At 37.7% G+C, this 18562-nt stretch overlaps 2 protein-coding genes across 2 annotated transcripts; one reads left to right on the forward strand and one right to left on the reverse strand.

Annotated features, from left to right (window-relative positions):
• The first annotated feature begins 4858 nt into the window (after positions 1 to 4858).
• On the forward strand, positions 4859 to 11350 carry LOC140994772 (high choriolytic enzyme 1-like). The gene is made up of 8 exons (XM_073464548.1): positions 4859 to 4877; positions 6320 to 6328; positions 6567 to 6644; positions 7174 to 7329; positions 7857 to 7977; positions 8474 to 8652; positions 10093 to 10174; positions 11218 to 11350. Exons 1-8 carry the CDS (start codon positions 4859 to 4861, stop codon positions 11348 to 11350), a joined length of 777 nt encoding a protein of 258 aa, XP_073320649.1.
• A 689-nt stretch (positions 11351 to 12039) lies between these two features.
• On the reverse strand, positions 12040 to 17203 carry fadd (Fas (tnfrsf6)-associated via death domain). The gene is made up of 2 exons (XM_073464066.1): positions 16906 to 17203; positions 12040 to 13596 (listed from the first exon to the last, which is right to left on the reverse strand). Exons 1-2 carry the CDS (start codon positions 17201 to 17203, stop codon positions 13319 to 13321), a joined length of 576 nt encoding a protein of 191 aa, XP_073320167.1. The 3' UTR covers positions 12040 to 13318.
• Positions 17204 to 18562: the final 1359 nt, after the last annotated feature.

Below are 18562 nucleotides of genomic sequence, written 5' to 3' on the forward strand. Positions count from 1 at the left end.
AACTATATATCATTTTGTATTGATATCAGCGTTATCACTGGTGCTGTATGGGGAGAGTTGTAGTTAATGGCTGAGTCCTTTGGAGGGCATCACTTTACAAATGATTAGTCATGATATTTTCTCTATGAGTCTTCTTCCACATTAATATTGAGCACAAATTTTTGTCTTGAAGATATCGTTAATGGTGTAAGTGTTAAACCATAATCATTTGAGCAATATTAATAAAAATATGTTAGACCAGAGTAAAGAAGACTCGTGCACATTCTAATGATGTCTCTGGACTGACCAGCTCACTATGGGCACATTCAGAAATCACGACTGTCCTCCATTGGACACAGTCAGAAACTACACTGACTACACTGAATATAGGGCCAATACATTTGGAGAACAATCTTAATGTGCACAAGAATTTCCAAATGATATTGACTTCAAGAGTCAAAGAGTTTGAGTTTCTGAACTTGCAAAATTATGTTTGGTTGTGTAGTTGTAGACAAAGTGCGTAAAAAAGATATTTTGTTGTTTCTAACGCATGGCTTGGAAATAAGAGAAACATTAAATGTGTAAGTCAGAATGGGGAATAGTTAAAGTTAAATTGAAATTTCTTAAATCAAAGGGAAATAATCGTTACCTCTCAGCAATACAATTTTTTTAGGCTACAGCTGTCTCACTAATAGGTATATATACACCGATCAGGCATAACATTATGACCACCTGCCTAATATTGTGAAGGTTCCCCTTGTGCAGCCAAAACAGCTCTGACCTGTCAAGACATGAACTTAAGACCTCTGAGGGAGTCCTGTGGTGTCTGGCACCAGGGCGTCCCTTTGTCCTCCCTCATGTCTTCGTCAGTTTGTTTCGTTTCCCCTCCGTGATGTTCCGTGATTTCCTGTTCCCGACTTTCTCAGTGTTAGCCTGTGTTAGCCTGTGTCCGTCTTGGTCTGTGTTCGTCCATGTTTCCCCGTGATGTCACCCTGTGTTCTCCACCAGCTTCTTCCCCAGTGTTTCCTCCAGTGACTCTTCGTGTCTACCGTTTTGATATGTTTGTAGTTTTGGTGTCTGGTTTCTCTTTTGATTTGTACTTTGCTTTTGTTTGCACTTTGTTTTAGCTTTTAGTTGTTACTTTGTTTTTGTCCTTGTGACGCATTTTAGTTGTTCTGTATTCCTCATTTTTTGTATTCAGCTTTGTTTATTAAAAGCTCGCCTTTTGTTTTCCCTTATCCTGCCTCCTGTGTGTGTGCCTGTGTGTCTGCACTTGGGTCCTCCATTTAGTGTAACCTTAATCCTTGACATGGTGTTTGGATGGGTGGTGCGTGTCAAGTGGCATTCACATGAATGCCAGCACCTAAGGCTTCCCAGCAGAACATCACATTGTGATGAGATGATCAATGTTATTCATGTCACCTGGTGACGTTTTGTGGTTATATATACATATATATGTGTGTGTGTGTGTGTGTATATGTATCGATCAGCCATATGTATATGAGATAGAAATATAAGAGATATGAAATCAATGAATGTCACTAGTGAAACAACTCAACTCATTCCTAAGTTATCACATGTAAACTACCCCAGTAACAAATTGGCCACATTTTCATACTCTGACTCTGACTATGTCAGTCACATATAGGTTTTGACCTAGCTCACTTGTTTCCCCCTGTTTGCACTCTCTAGGTGTGCTAGGGTTGACGAGTTGACGAGTTGCCAGCTCATCACAGGGCCCTTTCTGATGGCAGAGGCTGCCACTTAAGGTGCCATTTGCACATCAGGGGCAATTTTGGGGTTCAGTATCTTGCTCAAGGATACTTCGACATGTAGCTCAGTTCCACCGAGGGGAAGGATTCGAACCAGCGACCTTCTGATTGTTGGTCCTCGAAGCAGCTTTGCTACATATTTGTATGCCTGGCCATTTCACAGTGGTTGTTTCGTGCTGTGGGTATTGACAACAGTCTGTTGAATGTCCCACACTGATAAGAGCAGAGGAGTGTATTTTTTTTTCTCTCTGACCGAGTGACAGATGTTTCAGACTCAGACTCAGTTTGAGTTCTATCTAATATATATATATATATACATACATACATATATATATATATATATATATATATATATATATATATATATATATATATATATATATATATATATATATATACGGTAACACTTTAGATTAGGGAACACATATTAACCATGAACTAGTTTCTTGTTAGCATGCATATTAGTAGCATATTGGCTGTGATTAAGCCATTATAAATCACTTACTAATGCCTTATTCTGCATGATCATATTCTGCAACTACTAGGCCATTAACTACTGTGAGAGTTTTCCCTCAATAACTTCCTAATCACTGCTTATTGATAGTGAGTTAGGGAGTTGTTGTAAACCACTTAATAAGAATAAGCTAATAAGAAACTAGTTCATGGTTAATATGTGTTCCCTAATCTAAAGTGTTACCATATATATATATATATATATGTGTGTGTGTGTGTGTGCGTATGTATGTACATGTACGTCAGCGTGAGACAAGGAGCAGCTGACAAACAGTCCTCCCTCACAAAGGTCCGTTTAGTAGCTGCTATGTAGCTTTCTGTCATATCACATGATCTTTTTTGAACTGGACATACTCTGATAAGGCGCATGTGATAAACCCAATTTTAATTCTAACCCACATTAAGTTTGGTGCTGTTATTTATGGGCCAAAATGTTTAAATATATGATTATATTAATTATGTTAAATAAAGGTAGTTCATTCTTTCTTTGGTTCAGTCCTCAAAGCAGCTTTGCTACATATTTGTATGCCTGGCCATTTCTCAGTGGTTGTTTCGTGCTGTGGGTATTGACAACAGTCTGTTGAATGTCCCACACTGATAAGAGCAGAGGAGTGTATTTTTTTTTTGTCTTTCTCTCTGACCGAGTGACAGATGTTTCAGACTCAGACTCTGGCAGCTCTCCAACACAGTATTTAGATGTTGGGAAGGATGCAGTGAAATATGTTGTTCAGACAATCAGAACAATTGCGGGATTCCTGAAACACACAATAGACCTTCCAAGCCTCGGAGAAATACAAGAGCTCTTGACCAGTATATACTGTATGTAAAAGACTCAGACCTCACATGTGTAACTGTATTGTGTAAACTTGTAATTAAATGTAAAAATGCATTCCATTACAAAATGTGGTGTTTTTTTATTGGCTGATTCCACAGTTTTACATCTCACTATATTTTTTATAAGTACATACAAATGAATACGTACGAACAGTATTTCCCCAGCACAGTACCTACTGAACAGTGTCGGGGAAGCTGCTTTGAAACTACCTACACTTTTGTTGAAAGTGGCAGTCACACTTAAACCTACTCAACATACTAATGCTATTTCACATCTAATGTGACAAGAAACATTTACTTTTATTTCATATAATAAACAAAATACCAGAAGTATGGTCACACATTAATTAATGATACATTTATAGATAATTGCATTTTAGTCAACTGTTATTTAACAGTTAACAATAATTAAACACATTCTAAACCATTTATTAAGCAATAATAAAATGTAATAAACATCAGTTGTTACTTTACAATAAAGAATTGCTTAATACATCGTTTCTAAAGCATTTCGTTGTTTATTTACAAATAACTAAAGCGTAGTTAGCTGTAACGTTACCATTTTTTTTAAATGATGATTATTATACAGTGTTACCATTTATTGTTATATCACTGTTAAGTAGGCTACTTTATTAAACATATGCATTACTATTATATTGCTTTTAAGTAATTTCTTTGACAAATGCATTATTATTCCAAGGTGTAATGAATTACACGACAAAACAAGTTTATCCTAGTTGTCAGAACTCCAGTCTGCAGTAATATTTTCATACACTTCAATGATAAATGAAGGCCCCTTCATTATGGACAGGTGTCACTCTGCCCTGTACCATTAAACTAGCCTGTTTCATTGATTTTCTTCTGCATCAGAAGACGGAGAGGTGCAGGTGTGTCCGTGCAGGAGCTGGAGTTCAATTCTAATCTTTTAAACCTTTATTATAAAATAAACTGTATCAGTGGAAGTGTTTCATTGTAGTGACCCACTGTTTAGTGGAAAACATAGCTCGCTACTGAAATAAAAAAAACATGATTGTGTAAATAGCTGCACCACCCAACTCCAAAACTCCCAAACATTGCTGTTCTTTAACTTGTTTAAATACCTCTTAAAAACAGGTGAGTCATATAATTAACTGTTGTGAGAAGCAGCTAAGTGAACAAATGTATATGTTTTAGTTTTATATTTTAAACACATTTATTATATTTATATATTTATTATATATATATATATATACATACACACACATATATATATATATATGTACATGTATATACTGTATGTCAGCGTGAGACAAAGAGCAGCTGACAAACAGTCCTCCCTCACAAAGGTCCGTTTAGTAGCTGTTATGTAGCTTTCTGTCATATCACATGATCTTTTTTGAACTGGACAGACTCCTATAAGGCACATGTGATAAACCCAATCTAAGAAAAAATAACGTAAGAAATTAAAACCAAAAGCTCCATTAAAATGAACATTGTATGGCCAAAAGTATGTGGACATCCCTGCTCACATATTTTAATCCTAACCCACATTAAGTTTGGCGCTGTTATTCATGGGCGAGGGCTCTGTAGTTCAGCACAGCAGTCAGTGATATTTTATATTTTCAAATTGTTTTCAGGTTGTTAAAAGTAATTTCCTGTTTCAACATGATAATATCCCCATGCACAAAGCCAGTTCCATAAATAAATGTTTTTCCCATTTTAGTGTGGAGGAAATTGATCTGCACATACCTCTGACCTCAACCCCATCCAACACATTCACGATGAACCAGAACGACAACTGTGAGTTAGACCTGATCAGCCAACATTAATGTTGGACCTCACTGGCACTATAAGAAACCTTTTTATTGCTGCATAGAGAAATGCAATACTGTACTCCAATGCACGCACACACCTGTGAACAGATGTAATTTTTCACACATGTTGCAACGGCTCAGAAGTTTCCATTTACAGTGATAAAGGTGTGCTGCTATGTTTGCACATTCTGATATATCATGTTGTTGATTAGCTCTTGGAGTACATGGACAGCATAAAAACTCTCACTGAATAACAATGAGACACTTGCTCTCTCTGCAGGAGTTAAGGTAAGATCCCCGTCCTATTTTACCACTATAACTTTCAGTGTTCTTATACAGTGTCATTGATTTAGCTGACAGCCTGGCATGTTACATTAATATTTTGACATGCAGAGTATTATATCCTCCCCCTCCTCATCTTCTTCACCCTCTTTCTCTCTGGTTATTACAGGTCCGTTTCAACCATGTTGGTTTTCTCTTGGTCTCTTGTAACTCTGCTGCTGGTGTCCTCTTCCTGGGCCAAGGTAGAACATTCCAGAAATCATCTCACTGTCATGACATGAAGGCCTGCATGTAGGGTGCTAACACAGGCCAATCATTAATTAGATATTATAAAGGTTAATGGAAATATAGAGACACCTCAGAAACTCCATAAACAAGATACAAAGCGTTCATTCTATAGGACAAATTCATCCAGAAGGAAAATTAATAGATTAATAGAAAGAATGTTAAATGAATGTTTCATTGTTGGAAGTGTATGCTTAACTGCATTGCTGACTTTAATTTGTATGAAGGAGCAGCTGCAGGATTATGAAGAGCTGGGAGAACACAAATATCAAACTGTTTTCTTTTCTGCTTTCTGTAGTCTCATTATTTAATTTCTAAAAATATCTTTCTGGAACCATTTTGAGTTATTTAAATTTCTATAGTAATCTCTCCTCTATATTGAGCTGGTGAAGGAACTCCTGGAATCCCCCAAGTTAGCAAGGTTACTTAAATATCCCCAGAGTTTCTTGAGGCACTCCTAATTCTGATGGTGGAGGAGTTATCTAGCTGACAGAATGTGCATTTGGTTAGTGACAACTCTCCATTAAAGGGACATTATGAAATAAAAACTTTTAATTTGATGTATTATAACAATAAATTGAGTTTAGATTCATGTTTTGCATGTATTTACTTATGTCATTATTTATTTCCTATTTTAACATCTCAGGGATCCATACAGAAAAATTTAACCTTATTTGCATTGACCACATCCTAAGCACCAAACATTTTAAGAGTCTTTTTAGCTAATTTGCCTGCAGTTTAAGATTTCTGTAAAACCGGACATTTCAGTAAGTTTCAGAGTTCAGAGTTGTTTTATAACCTGTCTTTGTGAATGATTTTCCATAACATTTTACTCTTCTTTACCATGTCACTGCGGGCGAGTACAGGAAGGTAAGAAAAAAAACAACCCCTCTTTATTCAAGTTTAAATAAAAACTGAGCTGTAAAACAGATGTATTTTGATCTAGAATTTCATTTTTCTGTTATTACAAATGTAATGAATAATTGTATATGAGCAATCAAGATGATTTTCCTGCACTTACAGTTGAAGTGATTCTGATGTCAAGCTCATATTTTCAAAATAATGATGTGTACAGTTCATTCAGTATCATACGCAATGTGTTCCGCAGAGGTTGCTACCACTGAGGAGGACACATCCAGGGAGCTTTCTGTTGGTGAGCTGCTGGAAAGAGCCAACAGAGACCGAAGTGAGTAGAGCGTTTCCTTACCTCAACTAGTCTGTTTTAGTCCCCTAACCTTATTCAGGCCTTAACCATGCTGTAGTGGCCATACTGGAGAAAAAATGAATTAAAAAAATCAAAATGTAACAATTTGTTTTACAAGCGTGGGTCTCAAAACCAACACACTTTAAGGTGGGACTAAAATGTTCCTTACGCATCAATAATAGAAGTGGACTGTTACTTTGTGAATGTTGGTGACAGAGCAGACAAATCTGCCTACAGTTTTGGTTATCCATTTGAAACAAGTAATCATACAGCATAAGTTATATTTGGCAAACCACAGCGGTGGCGCTATCACGCCTCTGTAGAGCTTTAGTGTCCAATGATGTTCTGGCTGTTCCACTGTGATAATAAAAGAAAGATTTTAGCAGCCTCTGATCCAAAAATAATCAGTCACTATTGGCCTGTGACACCTTACTGGATAAGTCATATGGTGGTGTTAAAATGTGCTCCAACCTGAATGCAACAACAATACACACCTGTGTTGGTCTTGCAGCCCCTGACTTTGATGAACCCACCCTGATCGGAGGAGACATTGCTATCAAGTCGGAGGCCGACAGAAACGCTGACCCCTGCACCTCCAGAGGCTGCCTGTGGCAAAAGTGGAGCGATGGGAAAGTCTACATCCCCTACTTTATCGCCAACCACTACTGTAAGCATTGATTGTTTTACTTAGATTTAGTTTTATAGGGACTAATGCATTTTACTCACAGAAGATTGCCACATATGATAACAGCTATAGTCACAGTTAATTTAGATGGATATCCCCATAAATGTTTACATCTTTATACACATGACACTTTGTATAAGCTACAATAAGGAACTTTCCTTTTTTGTTAATTCTGGGGACTTGTTTGATACATGTTGCTGCCATTAAATTCAGAATAAGCTTATATTTACAAAAATTAATGAAGTTGATGTGGTAAAACATTAAAGCAGTGAAATAACACCACTGATATTCTACACTTTGTCTAATAATAAAATAATAACTACTGCTGCAGTAATAATATAATTACAGTAATTTTGCCAACAGTCCAAAATAATAATATTGGAATTGTTCCTACTAAAAGTTCACAGTGGACACAGCTGACTTACACAACATTAATGAGTATGGTAAGAGTAAGACAGTGTTCAACTACAGCTACCTATATTCTCAACATGCCATATTTGTCCTGCCAGCCTCTCGTGAGATATCCATCATCACTCGTGGCCTGGAGTCTTTCTCTTCCATTTCCTGCATCCGTTTCAGACCCTACCAGAACGGTGATTATGAGTGGCTGAGCATTGAGTCCAGGGACGGGTAAGACTCAGGCTGTAGTTTCACAACTCACCAGCATGATGTCAGCCATAACCTCCAACAATTTAAACCTTCAAGCAGTCTTGTGTCTCAGTCATACATGAATAAAAACCTTTGTATCAGGACTTTCAAGAAATTGTAAGTTGCTCATTGTCACTTTAAAGCACCTCAGCCCTCCCTTTGATTTACTTTCATACATGTTCATGAAACACAAATGAATTTACATTTCATTAACCACAGAATATTAGTTATTAGTTGACTATTTTCCCCAGGACTTAATGACAAATACTGAAGAAAACATTTGAAGCTGCCACTGATGGTGGTCAGTGGTTATTAGTAGAATAGTGAGGAAATACAGAATAATGTTTGAATAGACACGATCTGACAGACTTGTTACACTGCTGTAACCAAATAGGACCAAATAGCAACACTTCCCTTTACAATTCTTCATGGTAATATTTTGTATGATTTCTGAGAAACTGTGTTCATGTGTCGACAGCTGCTATTCCTACGTGGGTCGTCAGGGTGGTGGTCAGACTGTGTCTCTGAGCCGTCAGGGCTGTCTGTACCACAGCACCGTCCAGCATGAGCTGCTCCATGCCCTTGGCTTCAACCATGAACAGACCCGCTCTGACAGGGACAACCACATCAGGGTGTACTGGGAAAACATCATTGATGGTAAGACTGTTTCGTTCCATGACTTCTTATATGAATTGCTGTAGAGGCACAAATAGCCTCTGAATGAACAGAGAAAATAATCAGTTTTCTGGCTGTTACATTAGCCAGAAATCAAGTAAAAAAATCAAACACTGGTTCATAGGTGTGGCATTCTGAAAGGCAGTGACAGTGACATGAGGAAGTGACATGTTAGATTTCTGTCTGATGTAGAGAAGTGTGTGTAGTGTTTTGCAAAAGCTGTATAAAGCATGTTCAAGTTTGTTAACACAGTTGCCCGTTGGCTCTTATCAAACGTTATAAAAACTTGTATTTCTCTCTTACTTCTGTCAGGGACAAAGTCACAGAACACAGAGAGCAGATGCACTGCCCAGTCCAGCTAACGTTAGCAAGACAGACAGAGAGATGCACTGGCTCTGCAAGCTAGCACACATCAACTTAATATTACTGTTGATTGCTGATATTACACTTGGAGAGAGGGAAAAAAAGGTTTTCCTGACTGCTGTTTCCACAATTCACGTCATTCATGTTGTTTTTCTTCCTCTTCTCGTGACCAGAGTGATAGTTACGCTTCACACTCTCATCTCTCAGTTGTAAACATTGACCCCGCACACAGATTTAATTTTTTGTTACTTATTATTTAAGTAACAATAACTAGAAAGTATTTTTCTAGTTATTGTATTGGCGTTTAGTTTATACCATTGTCTTCTTTGATTTTTTTGTATGTTTGAAAGCTGTTTGTTGGTTTTTAACCTGGTCTTGTAAGGTGTCCTTGAGTGCTCTGAACGGCGCCTGTAAATAAAATGTATTGTATTGTTATTATAAAATACCTCTCAAGATATACGAGCCAAATCAGCCAGATGGAATTCATTTTTTGAAGCTCCTCCCCCCTAACATCATAACTTCAACTGATGTGAAATTTGTCACAAGTCCAACTCAATATGCTCTACAACAAATCATCCTGGGCCATAAAAGTCTGTCCAAATAATTGTCCACCATTTTGATTGCTTTTTTTTTTTGTTTTTTTAAATGTTTTTCACATCCTCTCCTAATAGCACCAACAGCATCACAATTTCTGTGGACCATAATTGGACCAAGAGTCGGGGCTTAGCAGTAATTTCAAAAATTGTCCAGCCATCATTAATTTTATGTACGTACATATCTCCATGCCCTGTTTGTGTAGCTGTGGCTTATTAAAGTGAAACCAAATTTCTACAAATTTCCCATTCCAAACTTCAAAACAAACAAACAAGAAAAGAATACCCCAGTTTTTGTGCATTCAGTAAGTCACCTTCTCTGGGGGATACAAAGGTTGCTGGGTCAAATCCCCTACTGGCCAACAATTGGCAAACCATTCCTGAAACCATGTTTGTTGTATTGAATTGAAATGCAAATCCTCTCACAGTAAATGTCTGTGACATGTATTTTCTCTCACCTCTGCAGGTATGGCGTACAACTTCGATAAGATTAACACTCTGAACCAGGGAACTCCTTATGACTACAACTCTGTCATGCAATATGAGAGGTATGGATACCCCATCTTTGTTTCATTTACTTAATTTAATACATTATCATTATACCACCCTTGTAAGTGCATTTAAGTACTTGCTATTAGGGTCTTTGAAGATTTTCAAATTTTTCAGAATCAGAATCAGTTTTATTGCTGAGTAGGTTTTCATATACCAGGAATTTGCCATGGTATTTTGGTGCGTAAGAATACCATAGTAAAAAATATAAAGAAAGACAAAAATACTGCACGTGGCGAAACATGAAGAAAAATTAAAAAAATAACATATGACAGAAATACTATAAAAACAGTATGTGCAATATAAATGTTACTTGTTATGATTAGACCTATGTTCTTTATTTTGTTGATTTGTGTACTTACATTATCCCAAAAGCTTCCAACAATGTTCAAACCAGAGAAATCCACAATTTACTCAAAGTAAGGTGCATTTTGTTTGGTCGGTTCATACCTCTGGGGTATGGAAGTCAGCCTAAAAGACAACATTTAAGGAGAATAAAACTTTAAAACATGACCACGTTCGTTAAAATTTGTGCCAGCGTCATGTCAGGTAGATTTTCATCAGCAGTGGCGGTTGTTTAATGGTGTGCTCACCACCAGTGAAGCAAGTTTAACTGCAGGATCTTTTGTGTTTATTCCCGTTACTCATGTAGTGTTTATCCTCCCCAAACAGCCAGCTTACTTTACTGGACACTAGCTGTAAGCATTAGCAACGTTATTAGCCACAGGCATTGTGTCTGTGAGTTTAAATTCAGGCCAACTCTAACTGAACTCAGAAGTAAAGTGCGTTTCCCTCCAGTAAGCAGTCCACATTACAGTACATAAACATCTGGCAAAGGAAGTCACCTCCGCAGATCACTGCTGCTGCAGTACTGCAGTGCAGTGAGTCAGGTGTGTAGACACTACATTGACATAACTTGCAGAGGGTTGAGGGGGTGTTAGAGTCGGTGTCAGTGAGGGGTACCTGGTCTTATTAATTAGGCCAGCTGCACATGATTTCCAAGCTCACCCAGCTTTGTATTGTGCCGTCTGTTATTCTCCAGGTACGCCTTCTCCAAGAACAACCGTCCCACTATGGTGCCCATTCCTGACAGCAATGTATCATTTGGCCAGGCCACCCAGATGAGCAGGAATGACATTGATAGGCTTAACAGGCTGTACAATTGCTGTAAGTAGTCTGTGGAGTCACAGTGAAGGAAATTCTCTGCAGTCCCTCAGAACTGTGTCTGAAAAATGTGAAGTGGGCCTTTACACTTCAACAATTATTCATGTCTGTCTTAAATCAATACCCAGGTGTCCATATGAACATGGAAAGTTTTTGCTTGATGTAGTCATCACTGTACCTATTAGCCCTTTTACCGTTATGGCTGATGTATGGGCATATGAGTGTTGTTTTAAAACGGACTTAGTGAAATGAGAACCTGTCATTTAATGTTACAGTCAACATTGGAATATTCATACAGCTATCACCTATCAATCCCACTTTTACACTGTCCCTTCAAAAAGGCTCCACTAATAACATGCATTTCCTCTGCAGAAACTTCACCTGACCTTGCCCCCCTGCCCTGATGTCAACAGAGCGAGGGAAGAAGATGAGGGTTTTGGGTTGTCCTGTAAAAATACATCTTAACATTTTAAAGCATAAAAAGCGGATTGCTGCCTGACAATTTCATTAAATTGCAAAGAATATACACACTTTGTAGATTCTGGATATATTAATGAGACACTGGATTTCATGTCACATGAAAAAAAAAATCATCAACCGTTGGATAGCTTCTGATCAGTAAGCTGTTTTCCTTATATTATTACAATGACTTCCAATTTGTTTCATTTTAGACAACATAATATTAAAAGGAATAGTTCGATAAATTGGAAAATATGCTTTTATTCATTTTCTGGCATCGGGGTTGTTGATGCCACCATATGTGTCTATTACATGCACAATATGAATTTCTAATGAATGTTGCTCACTGGTTTACGTCAGTACAGTACATGTACAGTAAAATTATCTGGCTGTTTGGGGCGAATAAAAACTCATGATCCCCGGTCAAATTCGTTGGCTAGAGATGAGCACACCATTATTTAATGAAAATCTATTTGATGTGATTCGGGCACATTTGTTCATGGAGGAGGTAACGTTTTAGTGTTGTTCACATTATGTTTAGTGTTCTTCGCCAACTGCCATCCTCATTCTCTGACTGTATCCCACAAGTGCGACAGCAAAAGCCCACTAAATGAAACGCCCACCAAATGTTCTTAAGAGCACTTGTAAGTATAACTCAACAAAATTTATAACAAAGGTCTAGTTGTTTTTAGACATTCTAATGCAGAATTCTTACATATATCATATCAAATCTTTAAATATGAAGCTACACCAACAATCTGGTTGGCTTAGCAAAGCACAAAGCCTGGAGACGTGGTAAACAACTAGCCTGGTTAGTCCATTGGTCAGTCTTCTGAACAGCCCCTCTAAAGCTCACTAATCAACAGGTTGCAACTTGTTTGTTTAATACATACACAAACCAATGTGCAGAAACAGCAGTTTGCTGTCGGTGTGGCCTTATATTTGATAAACAGATATGAAAGTTGTATTGATCTCACCAGATGAAGAAAAAGTGGGTTTTGCAAAATGTCTTACTATTTCCATCTAATCGCCTATATATTCACATATCTAGTGACTGCATGCTAATATAAGTCACAGGACATTTAGAAGGTCCCTGTATTACCTTGTTCCATTGAAAAGACAAAAGTAACTTATTTCACAATAGCAGAAACTGAAAAACAGCATATTCCATTCAATAATGTCTACCACCACCTCCATAAGTCAGTAGAGTAATCAATATTTAATAAATCAGAATGTTACCGAGTTCATTCTTTTGTTTTCAGATTCAGATAAAAACATGAAAACTGAGCAATATCATTATCATTAACAGACCTCTGATCAGCCCTTTAAACACACTTACTCTTGCTCTGCTGCATGATTCAATCAGGAAGTCATGTAATTCACCTCAACAAAGATGTCTGGTCTTGATTTTTGGCATAATTTAATATATCTGTGTGTAACTCTCTTGAAACTTAATTTCTTTAAATCAGAGCTTTCATTTCTTTTCCAAAGTTCGCTCTTATCTGATCCGTAAAACTCTATCAATTTTCGAGGGTTGCAAGTCTGTACTCCACTTTATCAGCAGTCAGGTTGAACTGGCAGGCTCTCAGGGTTTTTATCAGATCCTCTGCTCGGGCCTCGGCTCCTCGATTCTTCCTCCACTCATTTAGCAGCTCCACAGCCGTCTCCTCCAGTTCTGTGGGATGCCTCTTGGAGATGGACTCCAGTTTGACATCAGTCAAACCCAGTTTGCGGCCCAGTTTACGCCAATTCCTTCCCAGATTCTCGGAAATCACCTCTGTGGCAATGTCCAGTTTGGCTGAAGGAGCAGGAGGAGGAGACATTGAGGGTTAGAAAAGAAACATTTCATAATTATGAGAAACAACAACAACAATAATAATAATGGCATTCCTACAATATATTGTACTGTACTCGTTGCTTGGATTAAAATGCAAATATATAACTAATGTCTTATAAATAAGGGAGTGATTGAAGTCTTTTTACTGTAAGTGTTGAAATATAGGAGCATTTGTTTGTTTTGCACACAAACACCTTTATGTTTTATCTCTCCCTATTCTATGTAATTCACTGAAACACTGAAAAAGTGCCCCTACAATTTTAAAATAACTAGCCTATTATCAAAATTCTTTTCTTACATTCCCACCCCCCTGAAAGAAACAGAATATATGCATTTATGTAGTTTACCTCATTAATGTGCACTCATTTCAGCACAGTGCAAGTCTTTACTGCGTTTTGTTGTAATTTACCAAAGCAATAGTATCTCTCCTCCTCTGTCTGTTTATCGCGGGCGTACAGCTGACACGTTGTGGAGGTAGGTATGGCTATGTGAGACTTGTGCTGGCTGGGCTCCACTATGGAGCAGAGTGGACTGGTCCCTCGGAGAGACAGGGGAAATTAAGATGACTCAAGTTGACAACTCACTATGTTACGCCTTGTGATGTCTGTCTTTGTTTTGTTCTGTATGATGCAACATGAATTTGAAAGCGGTGAAGACGTTGACTGTACTTCATACTTCATATGGCTCCAAAGAAATGTCTGTTTTTACATAGATGGATATAAAAATAGGCTATGATTTTTTCTCTGCAAAACAAGAGCGAGAGTAGAAAGAACCAGATGAGAAAGTGGACAAGTAGTGAAGATTATTATGGTAGAACTAACTGTTTAGCTGAGGGGAAGAAAAAAAAAATTGACAGAATTTGAAATGTATGGGAGCTGAGCACCCCTAAAGGTCTGACCCAAGAATCGCCCCTGCACTGAAATGTTATCATGAATTATCAATTTAAGGGAAAGAGTTTTTTCATCTTTTGGTTGGCAAGCCTGTGAAAAAAACAAGGGACCAGTAAAACTCTACTTGCTCTAAAGTGGGCTACTGGGGAAAAAATGTTCACGTAAATTACGTAACAGCAGAGGGAGAGACGTGAGATTAAGATACTATGCAAGGTGAAAGGCATGCACAACAGGAAGTTATTGTCGTTTGGCTGCTGATCATCACAGACACAGTGGATGTGATAGAAGGAGATAGAAACATTTTGTGTCCATTTGCTGCAGTTTGTGTCAGAAATCTTACATCTTCTTCACAGAACACACAGACATGAAACTTACACAATCCAAGGATATAGGCTTATTTAGGATATCATATTATATATGATTTCCATCATAAATAAAGGCCCATACATCTGCTTAGAAAGAAAAAATAAAACTCTTGACAACTTCATTTTAACTATCCTTATGATCAACAATATTACCTGCAAAGCATCATGGGAACTGTAGTTCTAACAGTATTATCCAAAATAACATGTGAATACAATATCTTTACTTTTTACTCAGGTTTGACTTCTGGTACTTTTTACAACACTGCTAAACTGTCCACATGTAAGATTTTGTCCTGTTGATCAAAGTTTTGTTTTTTAGTTTTTTTTTAACCAGCCTTAAGTCAGTCAGTCAGTCAGTCAGTCAGTCAGTCAGACAGTCAGTCAGATAGTAAGTCAGTCAGTCAGTCAGTCAGTCAGGTAGTGCGTCAGTCAGTCACTCAGTCAGTCAGACAGTAAGTCAGACGGTAAACAGTCAGTCAGTCAGTCAAGTACATAGTCAATCAGTCAGAGTGCTTTCTCACTGGGCGTTCCCAATGAGCACATGCCATGGCAAGTTCAGAGACAACTAATAGACGGCATATAACAGCTAATGGTTGCCTCACACTAAGTTGGACTAGGCATTCATCATTCTCACAGTGAGTTATAGCAAATTATGACATATAACAGCATATAAAGAGATCACATCTGTCAGAGCAATGTGAAACTACAAATTCAGAAGAACTGTCGGATTATGAAATGTGAGGGCTCCGTATTTGCTCATTGCACTGTGGACTTCCCTGAGCTAAAGTTTTAAAACAACACGTTATTAGAGTTATTGAATATTAAATCATCAATTTATACTCACTACATCTGAGCCTTTCTTACCCTCATATGTGAATGAACTACAGGTTAGGCACTTCTTTTTTCAATACATACATTTATATTATCATTTATCTTATTGGTATCTGCCATAAGAAGCAGGTAATTATCAGTTATCGACTGAAAAAAATCAATATTGTGCACCTCGACTATCAAAGTGCATTGTGGGTAATGTAGGATGTGTTTTTGGAGCTTGGCCCATTCTAGGACAAAATGTCTAAGTAAGAGTAAAATTGTAATAAAAGCAGGTCAATCCCATTGTCATGATGCTGATCATACTTTAAGCAGATTTAAGAGGTCAATCACACTAAGTGTCAAGTTTATTCGGTACCACTAGAAAACTAATGTAGTACAGCATGCAGTAGAATAAATCCTCCTTCATGAAGGTTCTGATGTTCAGTTTGTCGAGCTGTTGAACTGTATTGTGTTATACTGACTGGTGCCTGACCTGTCAGTCGAACACAATACAGTTCAGTAGCAGCACAAACTGAGCAGCCTCATGAATCACATTTACTGCAGGACTGTTGACTACATTTGTTTTAGTAGTAGTAGTAGTAGTAGCAGCACTAGAAGTAGTAGTAGTAGTAGTAGTAGTAGTAGCAGCAGCAGTACAAGTAGTAGTAGTAGTAGTAGTAGTAGTAGCAGCAGTACAAGTAGTAGTAGTAGTAGCAGTAGCAGTAGCAGCAATAGAAGTAGTAGTAGTAGTAGTAGTAGCAGCAGCAGCAGTAGAAGTAGTAGTAGTAGTAGCAGTAGCAGTAGCAGCAGTAGAAGAAGTAGTAGTAGTAGTAGCAGTAGCAGCAGCAGCAGTAGAAGTAGTAGTACTACTTCTACTGCTGCTGCTGCTACTGCTACTACTACTACTACTACTTCTTCTACTGCTGCTACTGCTGCTGCTACTACTACTACTACTACTACTACTTCTTCTACTGCTGCTACTGCTACTGCTACTACTACTACTACTACTAGTAGTAGTAGTAGTAGTAGCAGCAGTAGTAGTAGTAGTAGTAGTAGTAGTAGTAGTAGCAGTAGCAGCAGCAGCAGTAGAAGTAGTAGTAGTAGTAGCAGCAGTAGAAGTAGTAGTAGTGGCAGAAATAGTAGTCCTTCCTTGAACCTGCTGCTGTCTGAACACAGTGACTCTACAGCGCCGCTCACTGTACCTTTCTCCGTCTCGGGCGGTTCGTAGCTCGTTGACCCAGACTTCCTTATTAAACCTTTTAATTTGTCTGAGAGGTCCTCTCGACAGATTTCTGTGAGAAGCTGACACAGATACGCAGTGTTGTCGTGGTCCAGCTTGCGTCTCTCCTTCAAAACCCGGAACAGTTTTGTTCCAGTGTCGATCTTTTCCAGCTCTTTTTTCCCGATGTCCTCGCACAGAAACTTCATTTTTTCCAGCTGTTCAGGGGACAAGTCGTTAGAAATCTCCAGTAAAACGGGGTTCAACTGTGAGGAGCTCATATTTTGTACACACACAGCACCTCACTGACGGCAGGAAGTGTCTGAACTAGGAAATAACTTTTACTTTCACTTCCGTTAAAATAAAATATGTTACATTAAAGTGTTTCATGCGCCCATGATGAATAAAAAACACTTTTTTTACTGCACCAATTGGAGAAATGCCAAAATAAAAGTCCCATATTTATACCTGCAGATTCTTATATTTGACGTACTGTAAAAACACATTACTCAATAACTCCTGGCTATGGGTGGTATATTTGACTTCTACACATAGAAGACTACAAGTGTCCTTTATATCAAGCATTTTTACTGCACCAATGTGGAGAAATTCAACAATAAAATTCCATATTTGTGTCTCCAAGTGGCATATTTTCATATATTTGAGCTACTGTAAAAACACATTGCTCAATAATTGACTTCTACACATCTAAGACTACAACTATACTTGATATCAAGCATTTTTACTGCACCAATGTGGAGAAATTCAAGTATAAAAGTCCCATATTTATACCTGCAGATAGCATATTTGACCATATTTGAGGTGCTGTAAAAACACATTGCTCAATATTTCCTGGCTATGGCTATGTGTAGAAATCAGATACAGTATATCACCCATAGCCAGGAAATATTGAGCAATGTGTTTTTACAGCACAAGGGACTTTTATACTTGAATTTCTCCACATTGGTGCAGTAACAATGCTTAATATTAAGTATGCTTGTAGTCTTCTATGTGAAAAAATGAGATATACCATCCATAGCCAGGAATTATTGAGCAAAGTGTTTTTACAGTAGCTTAAATATGGTCAAATATGCAATCTGCAGGTATAAATATGGGACTTTTATACTGGAATTTCTCCACATTGGTGCAGTAAAAATACTTGATATCAAGTATAGTTGTAGTTTTAGATGTGTAGAAGTCAAATATAGCATCCATAGCCAGGAATTATTAAGCAGTGTGTTTTTACAGTAGCTCAAATATATGAAAATATGGAATCTGCAGGTATAAATATGGGACTTTTATACTTGAATTTCTCCACATTGGTGCGGTAAAAATGCTTGATAATAAACATAGGCTGCAGTTTTTTTGCAGCGGCTGCAGTTTTTAGAGCCAGGCGCTGCAGTTGCTCTCCACCGACTGCAAGACCTCAGGGCATGATGGGAAACCCCTGGCTGTCGCCTGATCAAAGAGCTGATTGGCTCTTAGTTAGGACTACAAACACTACATTTTGTCGAAAATCCTAATTTTCTGTGTAATTGTTATATTTAATGCTAGATTATATGAATCTCATGTTGTAAATTAAAGGTTTAATCTGTTAACAAACATTTTGTGTGGTTGATAATAACAATAATAATAATAAT

The sequence above is a fragment of the Pagrus major genome, chromosome 4 (genome assembly GCF_040436345.1).
Source record: "Pagrus major chromosome 4, Pma_NU_1.0".
Lineage (NCBI taxonomy): Eukaryota > Metazoa > Chordata > Actinopteri > Spariformes > Sparidae > Pagrus > Pagrus major.

What these genes read in the sequence shown, in the direction of transcription:
- fadd (XM_073464066.1), bottom strand. Translation starts at nt 17,203, where the DNA reads ATGAGCTCCTCACAGTTGAACCCCGTTTTACTGGAGATTTCTAACGAC. An exon ending in ACCGCCCGAGACGGAGAAAG is followed by an intron (nt 13,597 to 16,905) that starts GTACAGTGAGCG and finishes CTGCTCCTTCAG; the next exon opens with CCAAACTGGACATTGCCACA.
- LOC140994772 (XM_073464548.1), top strand. An exon ending in AGCATTGAGTCCAGGGACGG is followed by an intron (nt 7,978 to 8,473) that starts GTAAGACTCAGG and finishes ATGTGTCGACAG; the next exon opens with CTGCTATTCCTACGTGGGTC. An exon ending in CTGGGAAAACATCATTGATG is followed by an intron (nt 8,653 to 10,092) that starts GTAAGACTGTTT and finishes TCACCTCTGCAG; the next exon opens with GTATGGCGTACAACTTCGAT.